At 43.1% G+C, this 25225-nt stretch overlaps 1 protein-coding gene across 1 annotated transcript in view; it reads right to left on the minus strand.

Annotated features, from left to right (window-relative positions):
• The window catches only part of CNBD1 (cyclic nucleotide binding domain containing 1), a 218481-nt gene that overhangs the window by 26469 nt on the left and 166787 nt on the right, over positions 1 to 25225 (minus strand). Inside the window, exon 11 of the mRNA XM_059672816.1 lies at positions 11876 to 11943. Coding sequence (XP_059528799.1) covers positions 11876 to 11943 — 68 coding nt within the window. The remainder of the gene's footprint in view (positions 1 to 11875; positions 11944 to 25225) is intronic.

Here is a 25225-nt window from a genome sequence, read left to right on the forward strand (position 1 = left end):
GTTCCTCAGAGAAAGGACTAGAACATTATAATGGTGGAAATGAGCACACTTCAGACTGCATTTGTAATGCACAGCTCCAGGAGGGAGAGACTTTAGATAAAGCCCAGGCTGTGAGAGGACTCCTGGGAACAGACCAGTCACGATGATCTTTCCATAACCTCTCCGCTAACTAGAAAAATTATGTCATGCTCCCTGGAGGAAAATAACGTCAGACTATAATTTTGCCAGACTGTTTTTCAAAGAGGTTGTATCATAATTTATTCCTGCCAACAATATACAAGAGTCCCAATAATTTCATCTCCCAGCCAACTCTTAGTATTGTCAGTCATTATAACTTACTAGAAGCCCAGTGCACGAATTCATGCACAGGTGGGGTCCCTCGGGTGGCCTGCAGAGATTGTGGCCCCAGCTTCACAGCCCCACAGCCCCTCCTGGCACCCTGCCTTGGCCTGGCACCACCCCCTCACCTGCTCCACTATCCTGCCACAGTCCTGCTCTCATCAGGACCCATCGGGGCTGGCAGCGCCTCCACTGCTGCCCGCTGCCAGCGTCGCATCACTGATGCCCACCATGTTCCGTACCACCCCCTGGTAGTCAGCGCACATCATAGAGAGCCGTCACCACCACCGCTGTACTGGCAGCCATCAGCTGGGCTTGTGGCTGAGCAGAGCTCCCCCATGTGGGAGCACACTAACCACCAGGGGGCAGCTCCTGCATTGAGCATCTGCCCCCTGGTTGTCAGTGTGTGTCATAGTGACCAGTCATTCCCAGTCTTTCTGCTGTTAGGGTCAGTTTGCATAGTACCCTTTTACTATAGAGGATAGAGGCCTGGTGCATGGGTGGGGGCCAGCTGGTTTGCCCTGAAGTGTGTCCCGGATCAGGGTGAGGGTCCTGCTTGGGTGCCTGGCCAGCCTGGATGAGGGGCTGAGGGCTGTTTTCAGGCTGGCCACACCCCCTTCATGGTAGGGGTCCCCACTGGGGTGCCTGGCCAGTCTGGGTGAGGGGCTGAGGGCCATTTTCAGGTTGGCCGGGACTGAAGCTCCCAGGCTGTGGCTGGCTGAAAGCAGATATCTGGAGTTTGTTTGGCTTCTATAATTGAAACTTTGTTTCTTTTGGAGCTGTTGCTTTCAGAGCTTAGAGCAGGTCGCGGGAGGCGGGGAACCTATATATTTTCATATTATGTGTGTGTGTGTGTGTGTGTGTGTGTGTGTGTTTGTGTGTTTAAATCCCATTGGGAATGACCCCATTTTTGTTTAAAGAGCCAACAGACTGGTTAGGTTCAGGCTTCAGGTTGCAACACACAGCTGTGTGTCCACTGTCATGTAAGGTGTCAGACTGTGAAGTGCTCTTCAAATCTGTCCCATGGCCAGCCTGGTGGTGGCGAATGTGCTGGCTCTTTCTCAGTCTTTTTTAATGCTGACCAGGAACAGACCTATGCACTTCCAACTCACAGGTGAGCCCAGGACGTTTTTAAACGAGTTTATAAACTCACATTCATTTCCTTTGTATCTGGGAAGCGTACTGTTGGTTTGGTGCTACTTTGAAGTCTTGTCTTGTTCCCCAATCTCCCTGACACTGTTTATGTGGGACTGTTCAGTAGCTCTTGAGGCCTCTCTCCAGGTGCTGTAGCTTCACTCAGTGAGTGAGGGGAGGAGTGTGTTTACTCCATCTTGCCTGGAACTGGGGCCAACCACATTGTTCTTAACCAAAACTTGGGAAAACCCAAATGCCCGTAAGCAGTCAAGTCGCTTATATATACTGTACCATGGAATGGTAGTATATTTACAACAAATGCTGCCATTATCAGTAAACCGACAACAGCGTGGGTAAATGTCATAGACATTATATATATATGGGGGGGGGGAAGGGAGTCAAGGACAAGATAATGCACACTCTATCATTCCACTATGTAAAGTTCATGAGGAAGTAAAAGTGGCCTATGATGGGAGAGGGGACCTAAGCACTTCCTTTGGAAAAGAGGGAGGGTGAGGTGCCGGCGACGTCCCCATGCTGAACTGGAGGAACCCTGCAGTGGTCACATGGCTGTTGTCACTGCACCTAAACTCACTGACCTGGACAGGGAAGAACTGCACACTTTGTGCATGTTTACTTCATTCTTCTTCTATGTGCATGTTTACTTCATTCTTTTCTTAAAATATATTTTATTGATTTTTTACAGAGAGGAAGGGAGAGGGATAGAGAGTTAGAAACATCGATGAGAGAGAAACATAGATCAGCAGCCTCCTGTACATCTCCTGAGACATGCCCGCAACCAAGGTACATGCCCTTGGCCAGAATCGAACCTGGGACCCTTCCGCCCGCAGACTGACACTTTATCCACTGAGCCAAACCAGTTAGGGCTGTTTACTTCACTCTTGTTCTATGTGCATGTCATACTTTCACTCTTGTTTGATGTGCTTGTTGGCGTCATTATGGAATTTAAAACTGAGTCATGTGTGTTTAAAAGGAGCTAAATATTTATCACTAATTTGAAACAAAACCTACATATACATGAAAAACTTAGAATTTTTGTTAAGGCTTCTATACCTGAAGAACATTAACCCTCCCAGGTCTGAATAAAAAAGCCACTTACTAAGGAATTCTATTCTTAAGTAGTAAATCATACTTTCCTTAGAATTGACCCCTTTGGTTCTGAAGGTAAATGCAGGCCCATTAGAAGGTAGTCACATATCAGAAATGAGGTTAGCGACAGAGCGTGCCATATACTAGGCTGTCAATTTATATCTAAGAAATAAAAAAGTGAATATTCCCCCTAGGAAACTTGTTTCCAACTAGGTAGAGTTAGCACAATCGTGGTGGAAGTCGGGGATCATTAGCTCCCTCAGCTGCCCACACTGTAAGCAGCACAGCTCTGGGAAGTCTCTGCCCTTCTGGAAACACAGATCGAATCGCGTGCACATGCGGGAAAGCCCAGGGACAGACCTATGCATTTCCAACTCACAGGTCAGACATTAATTCATTCGCTGTAATCCCACAGCGGGAGGAAGCGACCCACTGGCCTTACGTGCCCGCTCTCCAGCTGTGAGCAGGAACACATTGCTCCCACTCACAGAAAGCTTGTTGTAAAGGCATCACATGACTCTCTTGTTTTAAAGTAGAACTTCTGCGAAAATAATGGAGGACCTCAAACGCTCTTTATTGTTTTAAATTATGCACACAAAAATTTCCAATAAGGAAAATCTTTTAGAAAACTTGAAAACCTGCTTTGAAAAGCAGAAATCATTGCCAAATTCTAGAAGTTTGCTTTATATTATTTTTCCTCTGAAAAACTGTAATTAAAAACAGAAGGATTCTCACAATAATTATGCATAAAAAGAAAAGCTTATTAGATCAAGAGTAACTTTGAGACAATATTTGTTCTAATTAGAAGCAGTGATTTTCATATTGCAAGGTAACACTTGTGTTTTACTGCCTAAACTTTCTTTTCATAATTGATTTGAATATAAACCAGGTAGCACACTAGACCTTAAAAGTCCTCTGTACTTACAGTTACTATCTATCTTTTAATGAACATTTCAGTTAAACTAAATGTTAAAAATCAGGCTTTATATAGTATGGATGGTTCATGGCGATCATAATGTTTAGGTCTTAAAATGCCATAGAATAAATTATCCAAATGTTAATTGAATGACATGCCAGCCTATTGAGTCTATTCAGAAGATACTTATAGGGAAAAATTAGGTTTTATCCTTCAATTAAAATTATTTTCTGAATTGGATCATTATAATTATTCCCTCTGTCTATTCTCCTTTATCAGACAATTCATTCAGAAAATGAATAAAATAAAAATTGTCCCTAAAATTTCCTGGAAATTATATTTTCCTGGCTATTTTTATATATTGGTTTAGTATATTTGAACTATGAATAAAATATAAATAGTATATATAACTAGAGGCCTGATGCACAAAATTCATGCAAGAGTAGGCCTTCCTTCCCCAGCTGCTGGCACTGGCTTCCCTCTGGCACCTGGGACCCTGGCTTCCCTTGCAGCCCCAGCTTTGTCCAGAAGAACGTCTGGTCTAATTAGCATATTATGCTTTTATTATTATAGATATATATTTACAAAATTTTATCACTCTCATAATACTGATTCAAGGTAAAATGATTTAGATCATGTGGTTGCCACTAGGTGATAATGATTAATCTGAACTCAGTTTATTTCTCTGATGTATCTTAAAAAGATTTCCTTATGCCCTAACCCCGTGGTTGACAAACGGCAGCTCTTGAGCCACATGCTGCTCTTTGGCCCCTTGAGTGTGGCTCTTCCTAAGCCTTAGGAGTACCCTAATTAAGTTAATAACAATGTACCTGCCTATATAGTTTAAATTTAAAAAACTTGGCTCTCAAAATAAATTTCAATCGTTGTACTGTTGATATTTGGCTCTGTTGACTAATGAGTTTGCTGACCACTGCCCTAACCAGTTTGGCTCAGTGGATAGAGCATCGGCCTGCTGACTGAAGGGTCCCAGGCTTGATTTCGGTCAAGGGCATGTACCTTGGTTTCCCGCACATCCCCAGTAGGGGGTGTGCAGGAGGCGCTGATTGATGTTTCTCTCTCATTGATGTTTCTAACTCTCTATCCCTCTCCCTCCCTCTCTGTAAAAAATCAATAAAATATATTTTTAAAAGATTTCCTTATGAAAATATATACAACACTACAAAATAAAGAAATCAAGACTGAGTGGAAATTGCTCGAGAGGGAAAATGAGGGTAGGAAATATAGATGAGTAGACGTGAGATGAGAGCAGTTCTCGCATTCCAAACGTTCCTGCCCACCTGCTATCGATGGACACAAATTTAGCCCAAAGCTTTCTAACAGTCAACACAGGGAGGTCAGTGACTCACTGAATGGCTCACAGTGTCATTGAAATGAAAAGAATGTACTCATTCAGGAAAAGGTCTATTCCGGGGAATAGAGCCAGAATTTACTGAAGAATATTAGAAGTTACATCCACACCTACATTCTTACATTTAAATACAGGCAGAGTGTTCTGACATCTCTGGTAATAACATCCTCAAAGCATGCCGTGCTATGACCAGAACATAATTGGACGCACACGACTATCACATAAGCAGTGGCTGGCGCTGCCGCGTGTTTGGGCGGCAGGCTTCACGCTTTCACTTCACATCAGCGCTGTCCTGTGTGCGCACACAAGAGCTCATGGACATGTGGACCAGAGAAGAAAGAGGATCCAATTCCACTTTCAAACATTTTTTAATTGATAATTGTTGGCCCCATTTTCTCACCTAAAGGATAGATTGTAAAGTTACAGATCAGAGCAAAGTGCTAACCAAAATAACTGTTCCGGACATTTGTCACTGGCTCTCACGTTAGGTAGAATAAGTGACAACTAGTTCCACGTTACCCTTTCTGATAGCTTTTTGTAATATTGCTACTTTATTTTTTCTTGTTTGATATAAAACCAACTGCTGGAGGTGTGAGTAGGACTAACACAGGGTCCCATCGTGGAAAGGTAATGGCGTTGGTGAGGAACACACATACCTGAGGGGCAACCTAAGTTGGGATTTTAAAAAGTAATTTGGCTTTTATTTCAAGACCAAAGAACAGTTTAAAAAATGTTTTGAGATAGATGCCACTTAAAGCCTACATAATAAATAAGAAAAATCTCAAATAAGCAACCTAACTTTACACTTTTACACTTCAAGAAATTAGGAAAAGATCAGATGAAGCCCAAAATTAGTAGAAGAAGAGAAATAACAAAGATCAGAGATTGTAATAAATGAAATAGAGACAGAAAAGATCAATAAAACTAAAAGCTGGTTATTTGAAAAGATAAGCAAAATTGGCAAACCTTCAGCTAGAATCATGAAGAAAAAAAAAAAGAGAAAACTCAAATAAGTAAAAAATAAGAGATGTTAACAATTGATACCTAAAAAATACAGGATTATAAAAGACTACTATGAGTGATATTAAACCGACAAATCTGACAGCCTACAAGAAATGGATACATTTCTAGAAATGTACAACCTACTAAGATTGAATCGCAATGAAATAAAAAATTGATTTGATCAATTACTATTAAGAAGATCAGTAATCAAAAACCTCCCAATGAACAAAATTCCAGTCCTGGATGGCTTCCCTGGTGAATTCTACTATACATTAAGCCATTACTTTTAATCAATTAAGGCCATTTTAAGTAATTAATGCCATTACTTTTCCAAAAAAAAAAAAAATAGAAGAGGGGGGAACACTTCCAAACATATTTTACAAGGCTCTGATAACAAAACAGCAAGGATGCCACAAAAAAAGAAAATTACAGACCAGTATCCCTGAAGAACATAAATGCACAAATTCTCCACAAAATATTAGCAAACAAATTCAACAATACATTCAAAATGTCACACACCATAATCTAGTAAAATTTATTCCAGGTTTTCAAGGATGGTTCAACATCCACAAATCAGTCAATGTGGTACACCACATTAACAAAATGAGGGGTAACTATCATAGGGTCACCTGAATCATTGCAGAAAGAGCATTTGACAGAATTCAATATCCTTTTATGATAACTCTCCACAAAGTGGTAAGGAGGGGACATAATCTCAACATGATGAAGGAGCTGCAAGAGAAAAGACACACAGCGTGAACATTTCTCACATATTTAAAGGGAGTCCGAGATAAAGAGGAAAAGAATGGGGCAGGATCATTTGGAAAAATCCTGCCTGAGAATTTCCTACAACTAATGAAAGATATAAACCCTTACGTTCAATAAGCTCTAAACCCAGAACAGAATAAAAATAAATAAAACCAAAACCAAAGGTAGGCACATTAAAATAAAACTGCTGAAAAGCAAAGACAAATAGAACACCTCAAAGTCTAGGAGGTTATTTTGTGGATATTGGTGACTTAACTTTATTGTAAAATTTAATGGAAATTCAAGCAGAAGGGTAATGGGTAAAGCAATCTAATGATTTATTCTACAAACAAATAAAAATTTATATGTAATCTTCAAAAATTAAGCCATTGTTGCACTGGTGCAGAGATAGACAGTGGGCCTATATTAAAACATAGAGAATACATGACTAGAACACATTTGTAGTCAGTGATTTATAGCTATGGTGGCAATGCAGATGACTGGGTGCAGGATGGTTGTTTTGATACAGGGTGTTAGGAAATTGGATAAACACAAGGAAAAAAAACATTTGACCTTAATTCACTTTATGCACAAAGTCAGTTCTAGATCAATGTAGATTAATTGTGAAAGGTGAAACAGTAGAGTTTTTAGCAGCAAACACAGGAGAAATAAGCACACTTTGGGCAGGTAGTGGGGAGATGAACTCAGAAGCTGGTCCTGTGAGGATTCATACTCAAGAGTTTGGCTTTGTTTAAAATTCTAATAAGCATGGCTCAGCCGGCCTGGCTCAGCGGTTAAGTGTTGACCTATGAACCTGGAGTCATGGTTTGATTCCCAATCAGGGCACATGCCCGGGGCACAGGCTCAATCCCTAGTGTGGGGCATGTAGGAGGCAGCTGATCCATGATTCTCTCTCATCATTGATGTTTCTATATCTCTCTCGCTTTCCCTTTCTCTCTGAGATCAATAAAAATATCTATATTTTAACAATTCCAATAATCATGAAAGGACTACTGAGCTGTGTCTAAACCGCCTAGTTTTTATAAACTAGTCAAAATAATTCCAGGTCTGTGGAAAAATGCTGATCAGCGTGAATAAACTTAAACGATGCAAGTGTTATAGTCAGATATACATTCTTCCACAATTCATTAACAAAATGATGTTAGCTTGTGGAAAGTAGAGGAATAGAAGCCTCTATTTGAAGCAGTGGCAGTAACAACATAGTGACAAAATCAGAATTTGAAATGAGTACTTGCGCTGGAGCGCTGAGTGGGTTTTGTTTTCTGTGCTGCATGGTTCCACGCGTGTCTGCCTTTGCGTGCGCACCTGCTCTCGCCCCGCCCTGGCGCTGGGCTCAGCACCTCCTTCCACTCAGCAGAAACAGATCCCCTCGGAGGCATCAGTGAGGCAGTGAAGGTTTTAAAGGAAAACAGCGTTTGCTTGAAAGCTGCCTTGCACACAGCTCAGAGTTTAATTAGAAATGTGTTTCCTTCTGTCTCCCTGTGGCCATACTTCCCGCCTGGGATTTCCTCCTTGGCCCATGTGCTTTCGGTGCTGCCTGGTGAATGTCTGTTCCTCGGAAACTTCACATCCTCGTTAGGATCAGGTGCCCCAGACACGCCTCCCGACCTCTGCACCCGCTCGTGGCTGTTCCAGCCCTTCCCTGCACTTCCTCTTGCTCATTTATATGTTTCCCAAACAGAAATATCTCCATCCCCCTAAAAGCCGTAGTTCTGTAAATGTTGGGTAGCACCAGGTTTCCTTGCTGTGCGCAGGGCTCCACCGACAGCAACTTCACTTCTCTCCCACCAGGGACATAGGTGCCTCCTCGACGGCCCCTTTGGGGCTGGTGTCCCCGGCCCGTCCCACGGCTTAGCTGTGAGGCAGCCGCTTCTCTGGACTCTGGTCATCCCTCCCAGTGGAGTCGGGCAAAGTCACACGCGTGTCAGCAGAGCTCAGACCCTGCACCCGAGTTCACGGGACGCGCCATCATTACTGCTTCCAAGGGAGGTTTCGAGAGGAACGCAGGACCTCCCCCCACAGGGCCTCCTTGGGGCCAGCGCCACCTCCAGGAGCACCTCCCTGGCTCCTCCACAGCCCAGGGGCATCGCTGCCTGACGGCAAGCCCCTCGGGCCAGGAGCAGAACTTCTCCACGACCCAACAGAGTTCCTGCCCCAACACCCCCATGAACGGCTTTGTTTCTGCTTCCTGCAGGCCTGGGAAGTCTGCTTTCTTTCCAGTCTGCTTCTCGTCTCAGGGGTCACGGGAGCTCGTGGGAGGACCACCAGCCAGAATTCAATCAGTGGGCAGCTCGGTGCCCAGGGCGAGTTTGGGGCCAGTGTCCTGTGCCCATCAGTTAGGCCTCAGGCGGCCGAGCTCAGGTTAGCAATTCACAGATGGGCCACTCTGAACGGACAGTGGATGCTTCAGGCCCCCTGCTCCGTGTCACCCACGGAGGGCGGCTTCAGGACCTCTCACCTCTTCCTCCGGAATCAGCGCTGCTGAGAACGATCCCCGGGAGGAAAGTCTGGTCTTGAATGAACTCAGGGCCTTTCCCGGCCGGTGTGCACATTGCTCTGCAGGTGGCGATGCAGTGTCTTATCAGAAGTCTTGTTACAAAGTCTCCATTTTTTTTTTAAATATATTTTATTGATTTTTTACAGAGAGGAAGGGAGAGAGATAGAGAGTTAGAAACATCAATGAGAGAGAAACATCGATCAGCTGCCTCCTGCACACTCCCCACTGGGGATGTGCCCGCAACCCAGGTACATGCCCTTGGCCGGAATCGAACCTGGGACCTTTCAGTCCGCAGGCTGACGCTCTATCCACTGAGCCAAACCGGCTTCGGCACAAAGTCTCCATTTTAAGGTGTGCGTAGGAGTCTCTCATTACCTGTCTTTTTGACTTAAGATCTGAATCTTGTGTCTTAATATCAGCTACTTTCCTCCTTACAATACACTGCCAGCAGCACAGAGACCGCCCACCTCAGGTAGTGCCGGCACTGGCCCTGCTAAGAGGTTTCTACTCTCTCGTTTCTCTACTTTACACCTGCTCTCCCGGGCGTCCGGGCGCGTATTCTAACCACAATCAAAGCGTCTGCTCCTGTGACTGGCATTACGCCCTCACGTTCCTCTGTTTCCGTGTAGCTTTTGACCTCAGCGAGTCATTCCAATGCTTGACTGAGGACCAGACACTCCACAGCGCCCTTTCTCCAGGGATGACACCTCGCAGGCGACAGCCGCCACGGCACCTCATTATCATCCTGGCAGCGTTCAGGAGCCTAAGAAAGTGACTTCCTGTTGTGTCAGTCCCGTATCCATCACCGGCATCCAAGCTCAGAATAACATTTCTCATCCCTCACTCACCACATTGAGTCCTCAGAGTCGCTCAGAATTAAACGTGCACTTGGCAAATGCTTGTCTCAAAACGTCCCTCTTCTAGGAAGCCACATGCCAGCAGCTGCCGGGCTTGTGTCCTCGGCTCCCGCAGGGAGGAAAGGCTCTGGCTTCGGGCTCCTCAGGATGAGTTCACCCATTCGGGCTGAGGCCGGCCTCTTCCTGCACGAATTCCAGGCGAGTTCTGAAAACACAACCGAGATGTCGTCCCCGCGGGGACTTGTCCTGCCACGCTGTGCTCTGCATGAGGGACTCAGCAGGAGTTCAGGCTCCACCATGGAAAAGCACCAAGAGCCTGAGCATGGCCCCTGTGGATCTCACGGAGAGTTTGTGGGGGACACGGGAGGGCGGGCACCCCGCACCACTCTGCAAACCTTCCGGGTTCTGGTCTTGAAAGACTCTGTTTGGATAAACTGTCAGCCCATTTCCTCTTTCCTTGGACTTGGTCATAGCACACATCACAGCGCCACCTTTACAAACGCCCACCCCAGGCTCGTGGCCCTGGGCCCCGCCTTCCTTTCCCATGTAGAGTCATCCCACCGGGCCCTCTGGCCTTCCCTGGTCTTCTGGAATGTGAGTGATTGGACTTTCTTCATGTTCTTTATTATACCGTAAACTTGTTCAAGGTTTTCTTCACAGTTCTTGTTCAAGTCATTCACTATTTTAGCATGAACTCACTAAATATGCTAAAATGATCTCATTCATGATGGTCTTCTATGCATTCTAGAGCATGGTATGAATATGTTTTATTGGAATTGGCATAAGGTATATTTATTGCAACTATGAGAAATATTTTACTAACTTAAAAAGGACGTGCTAAAACGAAAAAGTGATTCACAGCTTTTAAAATACCTATTTAAATGTTTATAATGTTCTTAAAAATGTAAGATTTTTGTTGTTGTTTTTTTGTGGTAAAAATACTTAACCCTCATAACAGATTCTATGTACAATAGTGTGCCATGATCCACAGACACGAGGCTGCACAGAAGACCTCTGAAACACGTTCTTCTTCCTTGCTGAGATTTTACCATTTCCTCTCCTCCAGCCCCTCACAGCACAGTTCTATTCTTTTCTTCCATGAGCTTAGTTCATACACCGCATATAAGTGGGGTCATGCACTATTTGTCTTTATATGACTAGCTTATTTTATTTAGTGTAAGGTCCTCAAGGTTCCACCATGTTGCACATATTGCCAGCATGCAAAAGAACGAAATTGGACTCTTATCCCACACCATACACAAAATCAACTCAAAATGGATTAAAGACTAAGACATAAGATCTAAAACTATAGAAGTCCTAGAAGAAAAAACTAGATGGAACTCTTCTATGTAAGGCTGATTACATGGTATACTTTTGTTGAGATGGGCTATGAAAGTTTTCTGTAGTCTGTTACAAATCTCTATGTTACCAAAAATATTACTGTAAGTAACATTAAAACACAAATATAGGTAGATGGACCATTGTAAGAACTTTTCTTTTTTTTTTTTAATCCTCGCCAGAGGATATTTTTCCATTGATTTTTAGAGAGAGTGGAAGAGAGAAATGCTTATGTGAGAGAAACACATCAATTGGTTAGCCTCCTGCATATGCCCTGACCAGGGCCCAGGCCGGGAAGGAGCCTGTAACTGAAATATGTGCCCTTAACTGGAATAAAACCCGGAACTCTTTGGTCCTCAGGCCACTCTACTCACTGAGCAAAACTGGCTAGGGCCATTGTATGAACTTTTTACAAGTATCCTATTCCACTATATTCTAGAGAGTGGATAATATTATTGTATTGCTAATAAAATTAAAATATAATAGAGGCTTGCATTTAATTGCCATGAATGTGATACTTACTATAATTTGAACATTTTACTTACATCTGTGATATGACCAAAAGTTGGTTTAGCTGTTTGGAGCATAAGTTTCTGGGTCACTGGATCTAATTCTAGAGGAAAGCCAAAGAAAATATTTAGAATCTCATCAATACTACACAGAAATAAAAAAAGAAAGAACTCTTATCATTTGCAACAGCATGAATGGACCTGGAAAGTATTATGCTAAGTGAAATCAGCCAGTCAAAGAAAGATAAATATCACATGATCTCACTCGTTTGTGTAATCTAATGAACAAAATAAATTAACAAAATAGACCAGAGACATAGAAGCATAAACAGACTGTTGAACCTCAGAGGGAAGTCAGGGAAGAGTGGGTGGGAAGAAATCAACCAATGAACTTGTATGCATATATGCATAACCCATGGACACAGATAATAGAGTGGTGGGGGTCTGGTGGGGGGGACGGGAGTGGGCTAGAAGAGGTCAATGAGGGGAAAAGGGAGATCTATGTAATACTTTCAACAATAAATATTTTAAAAATAGCCCTAGCTGCCTGCGGACTGAAGGGTCCTAGGTTCAATTCTGCTAAAGGGCACATGCCCGGGTTGCAGACTCGGTCTCCAGTAGGGGGCATGCAGGAGGAAGCCAATCAATGGTTCTCATCATTGATGTTTCCATCTCTCTCCCTCTTTCTTCCTCTCTGAAATCAATAAAAATATTTAAAAATAACAAATAAATAAATAACAAAGTAATAAAAATAGGCAAAGGAGAAAAGTTGCTAGTCTTCTCTTCATCAATATTTTGATATAGAAGATGAATTTGAATTTCCACTAATTATAAAATTGATTCATTGGGAGAAACCAAGATGGCGTCATAGGTAAACACCGGAGATTGCTGCCTCACACAACCACTTCAAAAATACAACTAAAAGACGGAACGGACATCACCCAGAACCACAGGAAGGCTGGCTAAGGGAAAATTCTACAACTAGAAGGAAAGAGAAAAGCATACAGAGACTCAGAGGAGGCACAGTGCGGAAGTAAAATACAAAGGTGCAGAGGTGCGTGCGGAGCGGCCTGGCGGCTGAGGGCGCAGTTGTCTGTTTCAATCGGGAGGGAGTCTCAGGCTCTGAGCTCCAGTTCTGGGCGAGTCACTGGGGACCCAGACTCAAACAGGAGAAGCGGGACTGTCTGGCATCAGTCGGAACTCGAGGGCAGCTTTCTCTCTGAGGTTTTCAGCAGTTGCTGGGACACTGAGAGGCAGAGCCTCTGGGGACAGGACTGAGAGCAGCCATAACTGCATGCTCCACCCGCTCTTTTGATCCCCTGGGACACGCCCTGCCCAAGCCTTGCAGGGAGGCATTTGCTGGATAGCCTCAGGCAGAGGCTAGATTAGCGCCACCCTAGAGATCCAGCACAGAAAGTTCTCCCACTGCAGACACAGCTGATTCTCACAGCCAATTGGCCTGGAGGTCAAATCCCTCCCCATGTTACCTACAACAATCAAGGCTTAGCTACAACAAGACTGTGCACAAAGACAACAAGGGGGTGCACCAAGAGTGTCTACCTCAGGTAATTGGGACACTTAGCACAGAAAGGCACTCTATCAACACAGCGAAGCATAAAAAATGCCGAGACAAAGAAACAGGACACAAATGACAGAACTGGAGGAAAGCAAACTGCTGGATATAGAGTTCAAAACCACACTTTTGGGAGGAGAACCAAGATGGCGGCGATATAGGCAGACGTGTCCCAGGTCGTGTCCCGGAGCAAATGGAACGAGCAGCTGAAGCTAGTAACACTCACACCGAATTGGCGAAATTGCTCAGCTGGTGAGAGGGTTTACAGCCGGGAAGAGCAGAACTCCCCTGGTAAGGTAAAAAAAAAACCAGGGACTTGGGCAGGAAAGTTTGCCAGACCTCTGAGCCCAGAGAGTCGGAGGGAGACCGCGTGGCAGACAGCCGCGTCCCTTGGGACAGGCACAGCCCCTGACGGGGGAAAGGAGAACCGCGGGATTCCTGGCGCCGCCAGGGAAATTGAGAGCTGGGTTCTGTGATTACGGAGGACTGAGCCTAAAGGGGGCAGCCTGAAGAGCTGACCTGACCATGCAGTCCCGGTAAGAGAAGAAGCTTACAGAAACCAAGCCTTCCCCGTTTCCGCGGCCGGCATTTGTTTGTTTGTTTTCACTGAATCCTGTTCATGGGACATTTCGGATACAGACACTCACCTGTGCTGAAGAGAGGGAGAGTGTGCTGGGGAGTGGAATCTGGGGAGAGACTGGGGAAAGAGGGGGAGCCGGGAGAGGTGGTAGTGAATTGAGTGCTGAGACACCCCAGAGCCCGGGACTGGGGCAGCCACCCGCTCCTGAGAGGGAGTCTCCTCCCCCCAGCCCCCAGGCAAGGAGCACAGCCACACCCAGATTCCACCCTGTACGAGATCAAGGATTAAGATAACCTGATCAGTCCCTGGGAGTTAACAGGGTCTGGCCTATAGGGGGATTTTCAATCCCAGCAACAACATAGCACCGGTAACTAACTATTACGCAGTCAGCTCTGGGCAGTGAACTTCCACTGGACAGAGAGGCCCTATAGCCTCAGAGGCCAACCCCAGAACACTGCCACCCAGAGGCTGACCCACAAACTGACTCTTTGCTAAACACAAAATAAGGCAGTCTGGGAAATAAATGCGGCATGCTTTAAAATAAGGACTGTGGTTTACAACACAGAGGAACAGTATATCGCAGGGAAACTCAACACTCTCCTGAATACCTGGAAGGTCTAAGGCGAGCCACACTGAAGAATAGAAGAAACGAAGGACCTTCACTACTGCAATTTTTTTTCTTTTTTCACTTTTTAACTAAGAAACCAATTATTTTTTTCATTCTTTTTTTTTTCTGTTCTTTTTTTTTTCTTTCTTTTCTTCTTTTTCCATCACCTGATTTTACCCTTTTAATTACTACCTTCTTATTTTTAACCAGTATTATTACTGCTACCATTTTACCATTTTTTAAAGTGCCATTTTATTTTTTCTTCATTTTATTTTGGGATTAGTGTTCACCATTCTATTTTCATCGTTATATTATTGGTTGTTTCTAGTTTGCATTCATATCCAGGGAGCTGTTGCTGGAATTTGTTGGGATTAATGGCTGTTCTATAGGAGTATTCTCCTCATATAAAAAGTCTCTTCCCTCTTCCACTTCATTCTCTCTTTTCGCTCTTTTTTTTTTTTTCTTTTCTTTTCTCGCTTTTATTTTCCCCCTTCCTTTTTCCCAATTTCATTTTTGCACTCCCTTTTTTTGGTCCCTACTTTTCTTTTCCTTTTTCTCTTTTATCTTTTTCTCTTCCTTCTTCCTTATCCCCTAATTCTCTTAATTCAGGTGGTCACCTTTAATTGGGGTTATCAATATCGTGAATATATTTGTGTATAGTGCCTGGTACGTGGTGCCTTGTTGTGTTGTATTTTGTGCCTTTAAATCAACGCAGCAGATCCAAGCAACAGCAACCTCCTGAGCACCTCATCCTCTGCTGAGGAACAGCAGCTGTACGTGAAACCTCGCCCCACCAGCCGGAAGAGCCACCACAGCTGTGAACAGCACCCACCAGAGGAGCTGCTGCCAACTGAAGAGCAGCTGCTACCACAACCGCCCGAAGAGCAACCACAGACCAAGGAGTCACTGCCACCAAGGGAGCAACCACTGAACAACTCAACATCTAGATATGTCAGTGAGATCAAACATGGGTAGACAAAGAAACCCCCAAAGGAAAGAGAAGGAGGACTCTCCAGAAAAGCAGCTAAGTAATACAGAGGCATGCAACATGACAGATAAAGAATTCAGAATAAGGATCCTAGAGTGCATAAACCGGATGGAGGAAAAAATCGACAACCTCTTCAAGAAGCAAGAAGAAACAGATGAAAAAATCGATAACATATGGAAGAAGCTAGAAGAAACAGATGAAAAAATCGATAACATATGGAAGAAGCTAGAAGAAACAGATGAAAAAATCAACAACCTAAGTAAGACCCAAGAAGAAATGAAGAGTGATATAGCTGCAATGAAAAACTCCATTGAAAGTATCAACAGTAGACTAGGAGAAGCGGAGGACCGAATAAGTGAATTAGAAGACAAGGAAGCAAAACACACCCAAAATGTACTGCAATTGGAGAAAAAAATTAAAAGACAGGAGGAGAGCCTAAGGGAGCTTTGGGACAACATGAAACAAAACAACATACGAATAATAGGAGTACCAGAACAACAGAAAGATGAACAAGGATTAGAAAACCTACTCGAAGAAATAATATCAGAAAACTTTCCTGAGGTGGGGAAGAAAAAAGTCACACAAGCCCAGAGAGTCCCAAACAAGGTGAACCCGAAAAGACCCACACCAAGACACATCATAATCACCATGGCAAATGTTCAGGACAAAGAGAGAATCTTACAGGCTGCAAGAGAGAGACGGAAAGTTACATACAAGGGATCTCCCATTAGATTGTCAAATGACTTCTCAACAGAAACACATCAGGCCAGAAAAGAATGGACTGAAATTTACAAAGTGATGCAAAGCAAAGGACTGAATCCAAGAATACTCTATCCAGCAAGGCTATCATTCAAACTTGAAGGGGAAATAAGAAGCTTCACAGACAAAAAAAGACTAAGGGAGTTTGTCACCACCAAGCCAGCAATGCAAGGAATGCTAAAGGGACTGGTATAAAAAGAAGAAATAAAAAGCTCAGAAAGAAAACAGCCACACACACACACAAAAAGAAATGGCTACAAACAAGTACCTTTCAATAATAACTTTAAACGTAAATGGACTAAATGCTCCAACCAAAAGACATCGAGTGGCTGAATGGATAAAAAAACATGACCCATACATCTGCTGTCTACAAGAAACCCACCTCATTAGAAGGGACTCACACAGACTGAAAGTGAAAGGATGGAAAAATATCTTTCAGGCAAATGGAAAGGAAAAGAAAGCTGGGGTAGCAATACTTATATCGGACAAAATAGACCTCAAAGTGAAGGCCTTAACAAGAGATAAGGAAGGCCACTTCATAATACTAAAGGGATCAATACAACAAGAAGATATAACCCTGGTAAACATATATGCACCCAATGTAGGAGCACCCAAATTCATAAAAAAACTCCTGGAAAATATCAAAGGAGAGATCGACAACAATACAATCATAGTAGGGGACTTTAATACACCATTGACAGCACTGGATAAGTCCTATAGACAAACAACCAGCAAAGATATAGCAATCCTAAATGACTCACTAGATCAGATGGACTTAATAGACATCTTCAGAACACTTCACCCCAAAGCCAGAGAATATACGTTCTTCTCAGGTGCTCATGGGACATATTCAAAAATAGACCACATATTGGGTCACAAGCAAAGTATCCCCAAATTCAAGAAGATTGAAATCATAAAAAGCGTCTTCGCAGACCACGATGGCATAATATTAGAAATAAACTACAATAAAAACAACCCAAAATACTCAAACACCTGGAAGCTGAATAGCATGCTATTAAATATTGATTGGGTTACCAATGAGATCAAAGAAGAAATTAAAAACATCCTGGAAACTAATGACAATGAAAACACAACAATCCAAAACCTATGGGACACATTGAAAGCAGTCCTGAGAGGGAAGTTTATAGCTCTACAGGCCTATCTCAAAAAACAAGAAAAAATGGTAGTAAATCATCTAACTCTACAACTCAAAGAATTAGAAAGAGAGCAACAAGAAAACCCCAGAGTGAGCAGAAGGAAGGAGATAATAAAGATTAGAGCAGAAATAAATGACATAGAGACCAAAAAAACAATACAGAAAATCAATGAAACCAAGAGCTGGTTCTTTGAAAGGATAAACAAGATTGACAAACCTCTAGCCAGACTCACCAAGAAGCAGAGAGAGAGGACCCAAATAAATAAAATCAGAAACGATAGAGGCGAAATAACAACAGACCCCACAGAAATACAAATGATTGTTAAAAAATACTATGGACAGCTTTACTCCAACAAACTAGACAACCTGGAGGAAATGGACAAATTCCTAGAAAAATACAGCATTCCAAAACTCAATCAGGAAGAATCTAAAAATCTCAACAGGCCAATAACTATGGAAGAAATTGAAGCAGTCATCAAAAAGCTTCCATCAAACAAAAGCCCAGGACCAGACGGCTTCACAGGGGAGTTTTACCAAACATTCAAGGAAGAACTAAAACCTATCCTCCTCAGACTACTACAAAAAATTCAAGAGGAAGGAACACTTCCAAGCTCATTCTATGAAGCCAGCATCACCCTAATACCAAAACCAGGTAAAGACAACACAATGAAAGAGAATTACAGGCCAATATCCCTCATGAACATAGATGCCAAAATCCTCAACAAAATCTTAGCAAATCGGATCCAGCAGTACATCAGAAAGATCATACACCATGACCAAGTAGGATTTATCCCAGGGATGCAAGGATGGTACAATATCCGCAAATCAATAAACGTGATACATCACATAAACAAATTGAAAGAAAAAAACCACATGGTCATATCAATTGATGCAGAAAAAGCATTTGACAAAATTCAACACCCATTTTTGATAAAAACTCTCAGCAAGGTGGGAGTAGAAGGATCATACCTCAACATAATAAAAGCCATATATGACAGGCCCACAGCCAACATCATACTCAACGGACAAAAACTAACACCATTTCCCCTAAGAACAGGAACAAGACAGGGATGCCCCCTCTCACCACTCCTGTTCAACATAGTACTGGAAGTGTTAGCCATTGCAATTCGGCAAGAAGAAGAAATAAAAGGCATCCAAATTGGAAAAGAGGAAGTAAAACTGTCCTTATTTGCAGACGACATGATATTATACATACAAAACCCTAGAGAGTCCATCAAAAAGCTACTAGACTTAATACATGAATTTGGCAATGTAGCAGGATACAAAATTAACCCCAAGAAATCTGAGGCATTTCTATACACCAATAGTGAACTTTCAGAAAGAGAGATTATAAAAACAATCCCGTTTACCATTGCACCGAAAAAACTAAGCTACCTAGGAATAAACTTAACTAAAGAGGTAAAAGACCTCTACTCAGAAAACTACAGGACGTTGAAAAAAGACATAGAGGAAGACATAAACAGATGGAAGAACATACCGTGTTCATGGATTGGTAGAATCAACATCATCAAAATGTCCATACTACCCAAAACAATCTATAAATTCAACGCACTTCCCATTAAAGTACCAACAGCATACTTCAGAGATCTAGAACGAACTTTCCAAAAATTCATCTGGAATAAAAAAAGACCCCGAATAGCTGCAGCAATCCTGAAAAAGAACAAAGTAGGTGGGATCTCAATACCAGATATCAAGTTGTATTACAAAGCCACTGTTCTCAAAACTGCCTGGTACTGGCACAAGAATAGGCATATAGATCAATGGAATAGAATAGAGAGCCCAGAAATCGGCCCGAACCAATATGCTCAATTAATATTTGACAAAGGAGGCAAGAACATACAATGGAGCCAAGATAGTCTCTTCAATAAATGGTGTTGGGAAAATTGGACAGATATATGCAAGAAAATGAAACTAGACCACCAACTTACACCATACACAAAAATAAACTCAAAATGGATAAAGGACTTAAATGTACGACAGGATACCATAAAAATTCTAGAAGAATCCAAAGGCAAGAAAATCTCAGACATATGCCGAAGCAATTTCTTCATTGATACAGCTCCTAGGGCACTTGAAACTAAAGAAAAAATGAACAAATGGGACTACATCAAAATAAAAAGCTTCTGCACAGCAAAAGAAACCATCAACAAAACAACGAGAAAACCCACTGTGTGGGAAAACATATTTGCCAATGACATATCTGATAAGGGCCTAATCTCCAAAATTTATAGGGAACTCATACAACTTAACAAAAGGAAGATAAACAATCCAATCAAAAAATGGGCAAAGGACCTAAATAGACACCTTTCAAAAGAGGACATTCAGAAAGCCAAGAGACATATGAAAACATGCTCAAAGTCACTAATCATCCGAGAGATGCAAATCAAAACAGCAATGAGGTACCATCTCACACCTGTCAGACTGGCTATCATCAACAAATCAACAAACGACAAGTGCTGGAGAGGTTGTGGAGAAAAAGGAACACTTGTGCACTGCTGGTGGGAATGCAGACTGGTGCAGCCACTATGGAAGACAGTATGGAGTTTCCTTAAAAAACTGAAAATGGAACTCCCATTTGACCCTGTGATCCCACTTCTAGGAATATATCCCAAGAAACCAGAAACACCAATCAGAAAGGATATATGCACCCCTATGTTCATAGCAGCACAATTCACCATAGCTAAGATCTGGAAACAGCCTAAGTGCCCATCAGTAGATGAATGGATTAGAAAACTGTGGTACATCTACACGATGGAATACTATGCTGCTATAAAAAGGAAGGAACTCTTACCATTTGCAACGTCATGGATGGAACTGGAGAGCATTATGCTAAGTGAAATAAGCCAGTCAATAAAGGAAAAATACCACATGATCTCACTCATTCGTGGACAATAGAGACCATTATAAACTTTTGAACAATAATAGATACAGAGGCAGAGCTGCCTCAAACGGATTGTCGAGCTGCAGCGGGAAGGCCGGGGAGGGTTGGGGGGCAGGAGGTAGGGGGGTAAGAGATCAACTAAAGGACTTGTATGCATGCATATAAGCATAACCAATGGACATAAGACACTGGGTGATAGGGGAGGCTAGGGGACTGTCTAGGGCGGGGGGATAAAATGGATACATATGTAATACCCTTTGTAATACTTTAAGCAATAAAAAAAAAATAAAATAAAATACAAAACCACACTTTTGAGGTCTTTCAAGAGTCTTCTAGAGACTGCCAATAAACTTAATGAGATGTACAAGAAATCTAATGAGACCCTCAAGGTTATGATAAAGAACCAACTAGAAATTAAGCATACACTGACTGAAATAACGAATACTATACAGACTCCCAACAGCAGACCAGAGGAGCGCAAGAATCAATTCAAAGATTTGACATGCGAAGAAGCAAAAAACACCCAACTGGAAAAGCAAAATGAAAAGAGAATCCGAAAATATGAAGATAGTGTAAGGAGCCTCTGGGACAGCTTCAAGCATACCAACATCTGAATTATAGGGGTGCCAGAAGAAGAGAGAGAGAAAGATATTGAAAACCTATTTGAAGAAATAATGACAGAAAACTTCCCCTACCTGGTGAAAGAAATAGATTTACAAGTCCAGGAAGCACAGAGAACCCCAAACAAAAAGAATCCAAAGAGGACCACACCAAGACACATCATCATTAAAATGCCAAGAGCAAAAGACAAAGAGAGAATCTTAAAAGCAGCAAGAGAAAGAAACTCAGTTACCTACAAGGGAATACCCATACAACTGTCAGCTGATTTCTCAACAGAAACTTTGCAGGCCAGAAGGGAGTGGCAAGAAATATTCAAAGTGATGAATAGCAAGAACCTACAACCAAGATTACTCTATCCAGCAAAGCTATCATTCAGAATTGAAGGTCAGATAAAGAGCTTCACAGATAAGAAAAAGCTAAAGGAGTTCATCATCACCAAACCCGTATTATATGAAATGCTGAAAGGTATCCTTTAAGAAGAGGAAGAGGAAGAAAAAGATAAAGATACAAATTATGAACAACAAATATGCATCTATCAACAAGTGAATCTAAGAATCAAGTGAATAAATACTCTGATGAACAGAATGAACTGGTGATTATAATAGAATCAGGGACATAGAAAGGGAATGGACTGACTATTCTTGGTGGGGAAAGGGGTGTGGGAGATGCGGGAAGAGACTGGACAAAAATCGTGCACCTATGGATGAGGACAGTGGGTGGGGAGTGAGGGCGGAGGGTGGGGCAGGAACTGGGAGGAGGGGAGTTGTGGGGAGAATAAAGAGGAACAAATGTAATAATCTGAACAATAAAGTTTTAATTTAAAAAAAATTGATTCATTGATACTTCTTCCTAAATTCATATTCAAAGACACCTAAATCATCACAGAGAATTTTAGTATAATCACTTAATCTACTTTGCATAATGTCTAACTTCATCATCAGAAACTGGAAATTGTTTAAAACTTAACATGTGGCAACCATTAGTGGTTATCTACCCCAAAGCCATGTCCTTATCCCTGGCCAGACTCACGTTTCATAACAGAGGCTAAAAATACCAGGTATTTGGGTGTTTTTTGTTTCAGGTCTCTATGTTCCTAAGGCATAAGCCTGTGACCAAAGCTAAAGTTGTCATAAGTTTTCATCCAAATGGCACATTTGAGGATAGAGGGAATATCCCGTCTGCTTGGCCATTGTTAGAACTCACCAGAAACTTTAGCAATGGGATTTCTGAGGAAGTGTGAGGGGTGGGGAGTTTGGGGGAAAATTTAGATTTCAGATCTTAAAAGCAACCCAGGAAGGGCACTGCCCTCTGTGTTTTGGACGAGGCTGAGCTTCACCCCCGGGTCCACAGCAGCGTCTTGGATGCGTGAAAAGACGGGGCTGGGGACTTGGGCCAACACCCTGGGCGCCTGTGAGGAGAGACAGAAAGAGCCCGAGTCCTTGCTGACCACCACTGAGTAGCTTGCTTCTTTCAACAATAAACAGCGTTACCCTTCTACTTAGCTCTTTTTTTACTAGCTCCATAAGCATTCTAAATAACATGTTTATCAGTATGAATATATAGTAAATGTGGGGCCATGGCACCTCATGCCGACCCACTCAGCTAGCAAGCTGTCCTGTTCATTCTTCCTCTGCAGGCTTATGTAATCTCCACATTCTCTCCTTTTCAATATTGGACAATATGAAGCGTCCACTGACATTTTTGAGGTAAAGATGTCAATTTCAAAACACTCTGCGTGACATCAGTAAAACTGCGTACCAATCTTATACAGTCTGTTTAAAAGTCGTATTAATAGAAAATCATGGCCGAAACCGGTTTGGCTCAGTGGATAGAGCGTCGGCCTGCGGACTGAAGGGTCCCGGGTTCGATTCCGGTCAAGGGCATGTACCTAGGTTGCGGGCATATCCCCGGTGGGGGATGTGCAGGAGGCAGCTGATCGATGTTTCTCTCTCATCGATGTTTCTAACTCTCTGTCTCTCTCCCTTCCTCTCTGTAAAAAATCAATAAAATATATTTTAAAAAAAAATAGAAAATCATGATGTAGCTTCATATCTTGAAAATGCATACAAGCTGCTTGGAATAACAGAATTTAAAAAGCGGTGGAGTAGTTTATTACTCACCTCATTTAATTGTAATAGCGCACATTCCAACTGACTAAAGGAAAGGATGAACACCTGAGAAGGACCTGCAGAACATACAGCAGACCCCGAACCCGGGCCAAGAATTAAATCAGATCAGGAGGGGGGCGGTGCTGGCCTCAGGCCCTGGGCTAGGGTCCCCCTCATGTCCCCTTCCATGTCCACTCATGTCCTCACCGCCTCGTTTCACAGAACAAGGCTGGGCATTTTCAGTGAGTTACAAGCTAGCGGTGGAGTTGTAAGGAATTCAGTTATTTATTCGCTCAGTAAACATGTTGAGCTTCAACTCCATGTCAGAAATGAGGGCAAATGAGACAGTCCGGCCTTAGATGCCTGTATGTTCTAGTGCTGGAGAGACTAGTGATGAAAGTACTTAAAATGAGACATGGAGACCGTGGGCAGTATGAAGGGAGCAGACAGCGCGCGAAAGCCGCCGCGTCCTCCGCGGGGCTTCGAGGCCTCTCCGTGGAGCCCGGGAGCGGAGCTGGCCGTCCTGCGTTGCTGGGTGAGCACGGAAGGCCCTGGTCACTTGGGAATAAACCGGGAAGATGTTTCTGACAAGGACAATGCCGGCCTGAAACACATCCTCCCAAGGAAAGGTGGAAACAGTCCACACCACGTCTGCAGGAAGGAAGCGGGCCAGCGTGAGCTGAGTGACTTCTTGCCCGATTCCTGTGGCGCAGGCTCTGACCTCACAGGACTGCGCACTGGGACTTGGCTTTGGTTGTGACGGACCAGCTGGTGTCAGACCATCTCGACTGAAGGCAGCAGCTGGGGGAGCTGGAAAAATGCATGAAGTCCCTCGGAGGTTTCGGGAAGTTACCAGGAAAACCACGATTGGAGGAAACAAAATCTCAGACTGAAAGGGAAATGCTGCAAGGAGACTGTCCTGGTGCCATTCTCTTCCCTCCTGGCATTTGCTGATCCCTGCGCAGGGCAGCGCTGGCGGCTGAGGAAGAGGCAGGAGGGCCTGTGAGGATGGAGAGACTGTAAACCTTCTGGGGTCCCAGAGCGGGCAGGCCTGGCAGGAGGAGGGCAGGGCCCGGGCAGGAGTCTGGTTAGCACGGCAGAACCTGAAGGTTGCACTCATGGTGGAAGGCCTAGCTGAGCCAGGCCAGCCTCCAAAAAGACACCGGGTTTAACCCAGCTTAACCCGTGCGCAGTCCAGTGCTGGGCTCGGGCATGAGTCTGAAATGCGCACGTGAGCCATCTCTGGAGGAAGCGGCATCGTCCAGACATGGGCATGACTGTCATATTTTGAAGCAATGGTTAGGGTTCAATCATAAATTACCAGGCGTCAGAACATGAGATCGATTCCCACACAACAGAGGAAATAAAAATAAAACAAAAAAATACAGAGATTCAAGCATCATCTAGATGTTAAGATTATACCATAAGCGCTTCATAAGAACTATGATTCACCGATCTATGAAAACATGCCTTAGGAAGACATTTTAGTAAATAGTTAATATCTCTCTCTATATAAGGCTAATATGCTAAGTGTCCACTGTCCGGGTACTGACATCACATAGCAACACCCAGCTTCCTCTCCTTAGCGACAACGAGCCTCCTTGCAGTTTCCTCAGCCCAGGAACACGACTCGCTTTATAGCCAGGTGCAAACATTTCACACTGTAACCAAATGTCTGTGAAGCATTTCTCTCATCTCATTTGATCCTCACAGAAGTCCTGGAATAGGTAGATAGGAGACTTGGTGGAATCCTATTTTCTTTTCATTAGCCAGAAAATGGAGATTTAGAAAGCTTAGAAACTTGATCCAACTGAAAAGAAGTAAAAATGGTGGACCTTGAAAATTTCAGGTTTTCTCACTGCACAGAATTTAGTCAAACACTGCTGCAGTTTAATATTTTACCCTTTGTTCTCCCTGCATGATCTACAATAATAATCTGCTTGATATTTACTGCTGTGTTGCTGACAATTACCTGAAAGAGAAGTTGGGGTGCTTCACTGGGCTGGAAAAAGTTCAGCTAAATCAGAAAGCAGATGAAGCAAGTTTATTCTATATCTATAAAAGGCTAAGTTGACTCGCACATGCAAGATAC

Source organism: Myotis daubentonii, chromosome 17 (genome assembly GCF_963259705.1).
Source record: "Myotis daubentonii chromosome 17, mMyoDau2.1, whole genome shotgun sequence".
Taxonomy (NCBI): Eukaryota; Metazoa; Chordata; class Mammalia; order Chiroptera; family Vespertilionidae; genus Myotis; species Myotis daubentonii.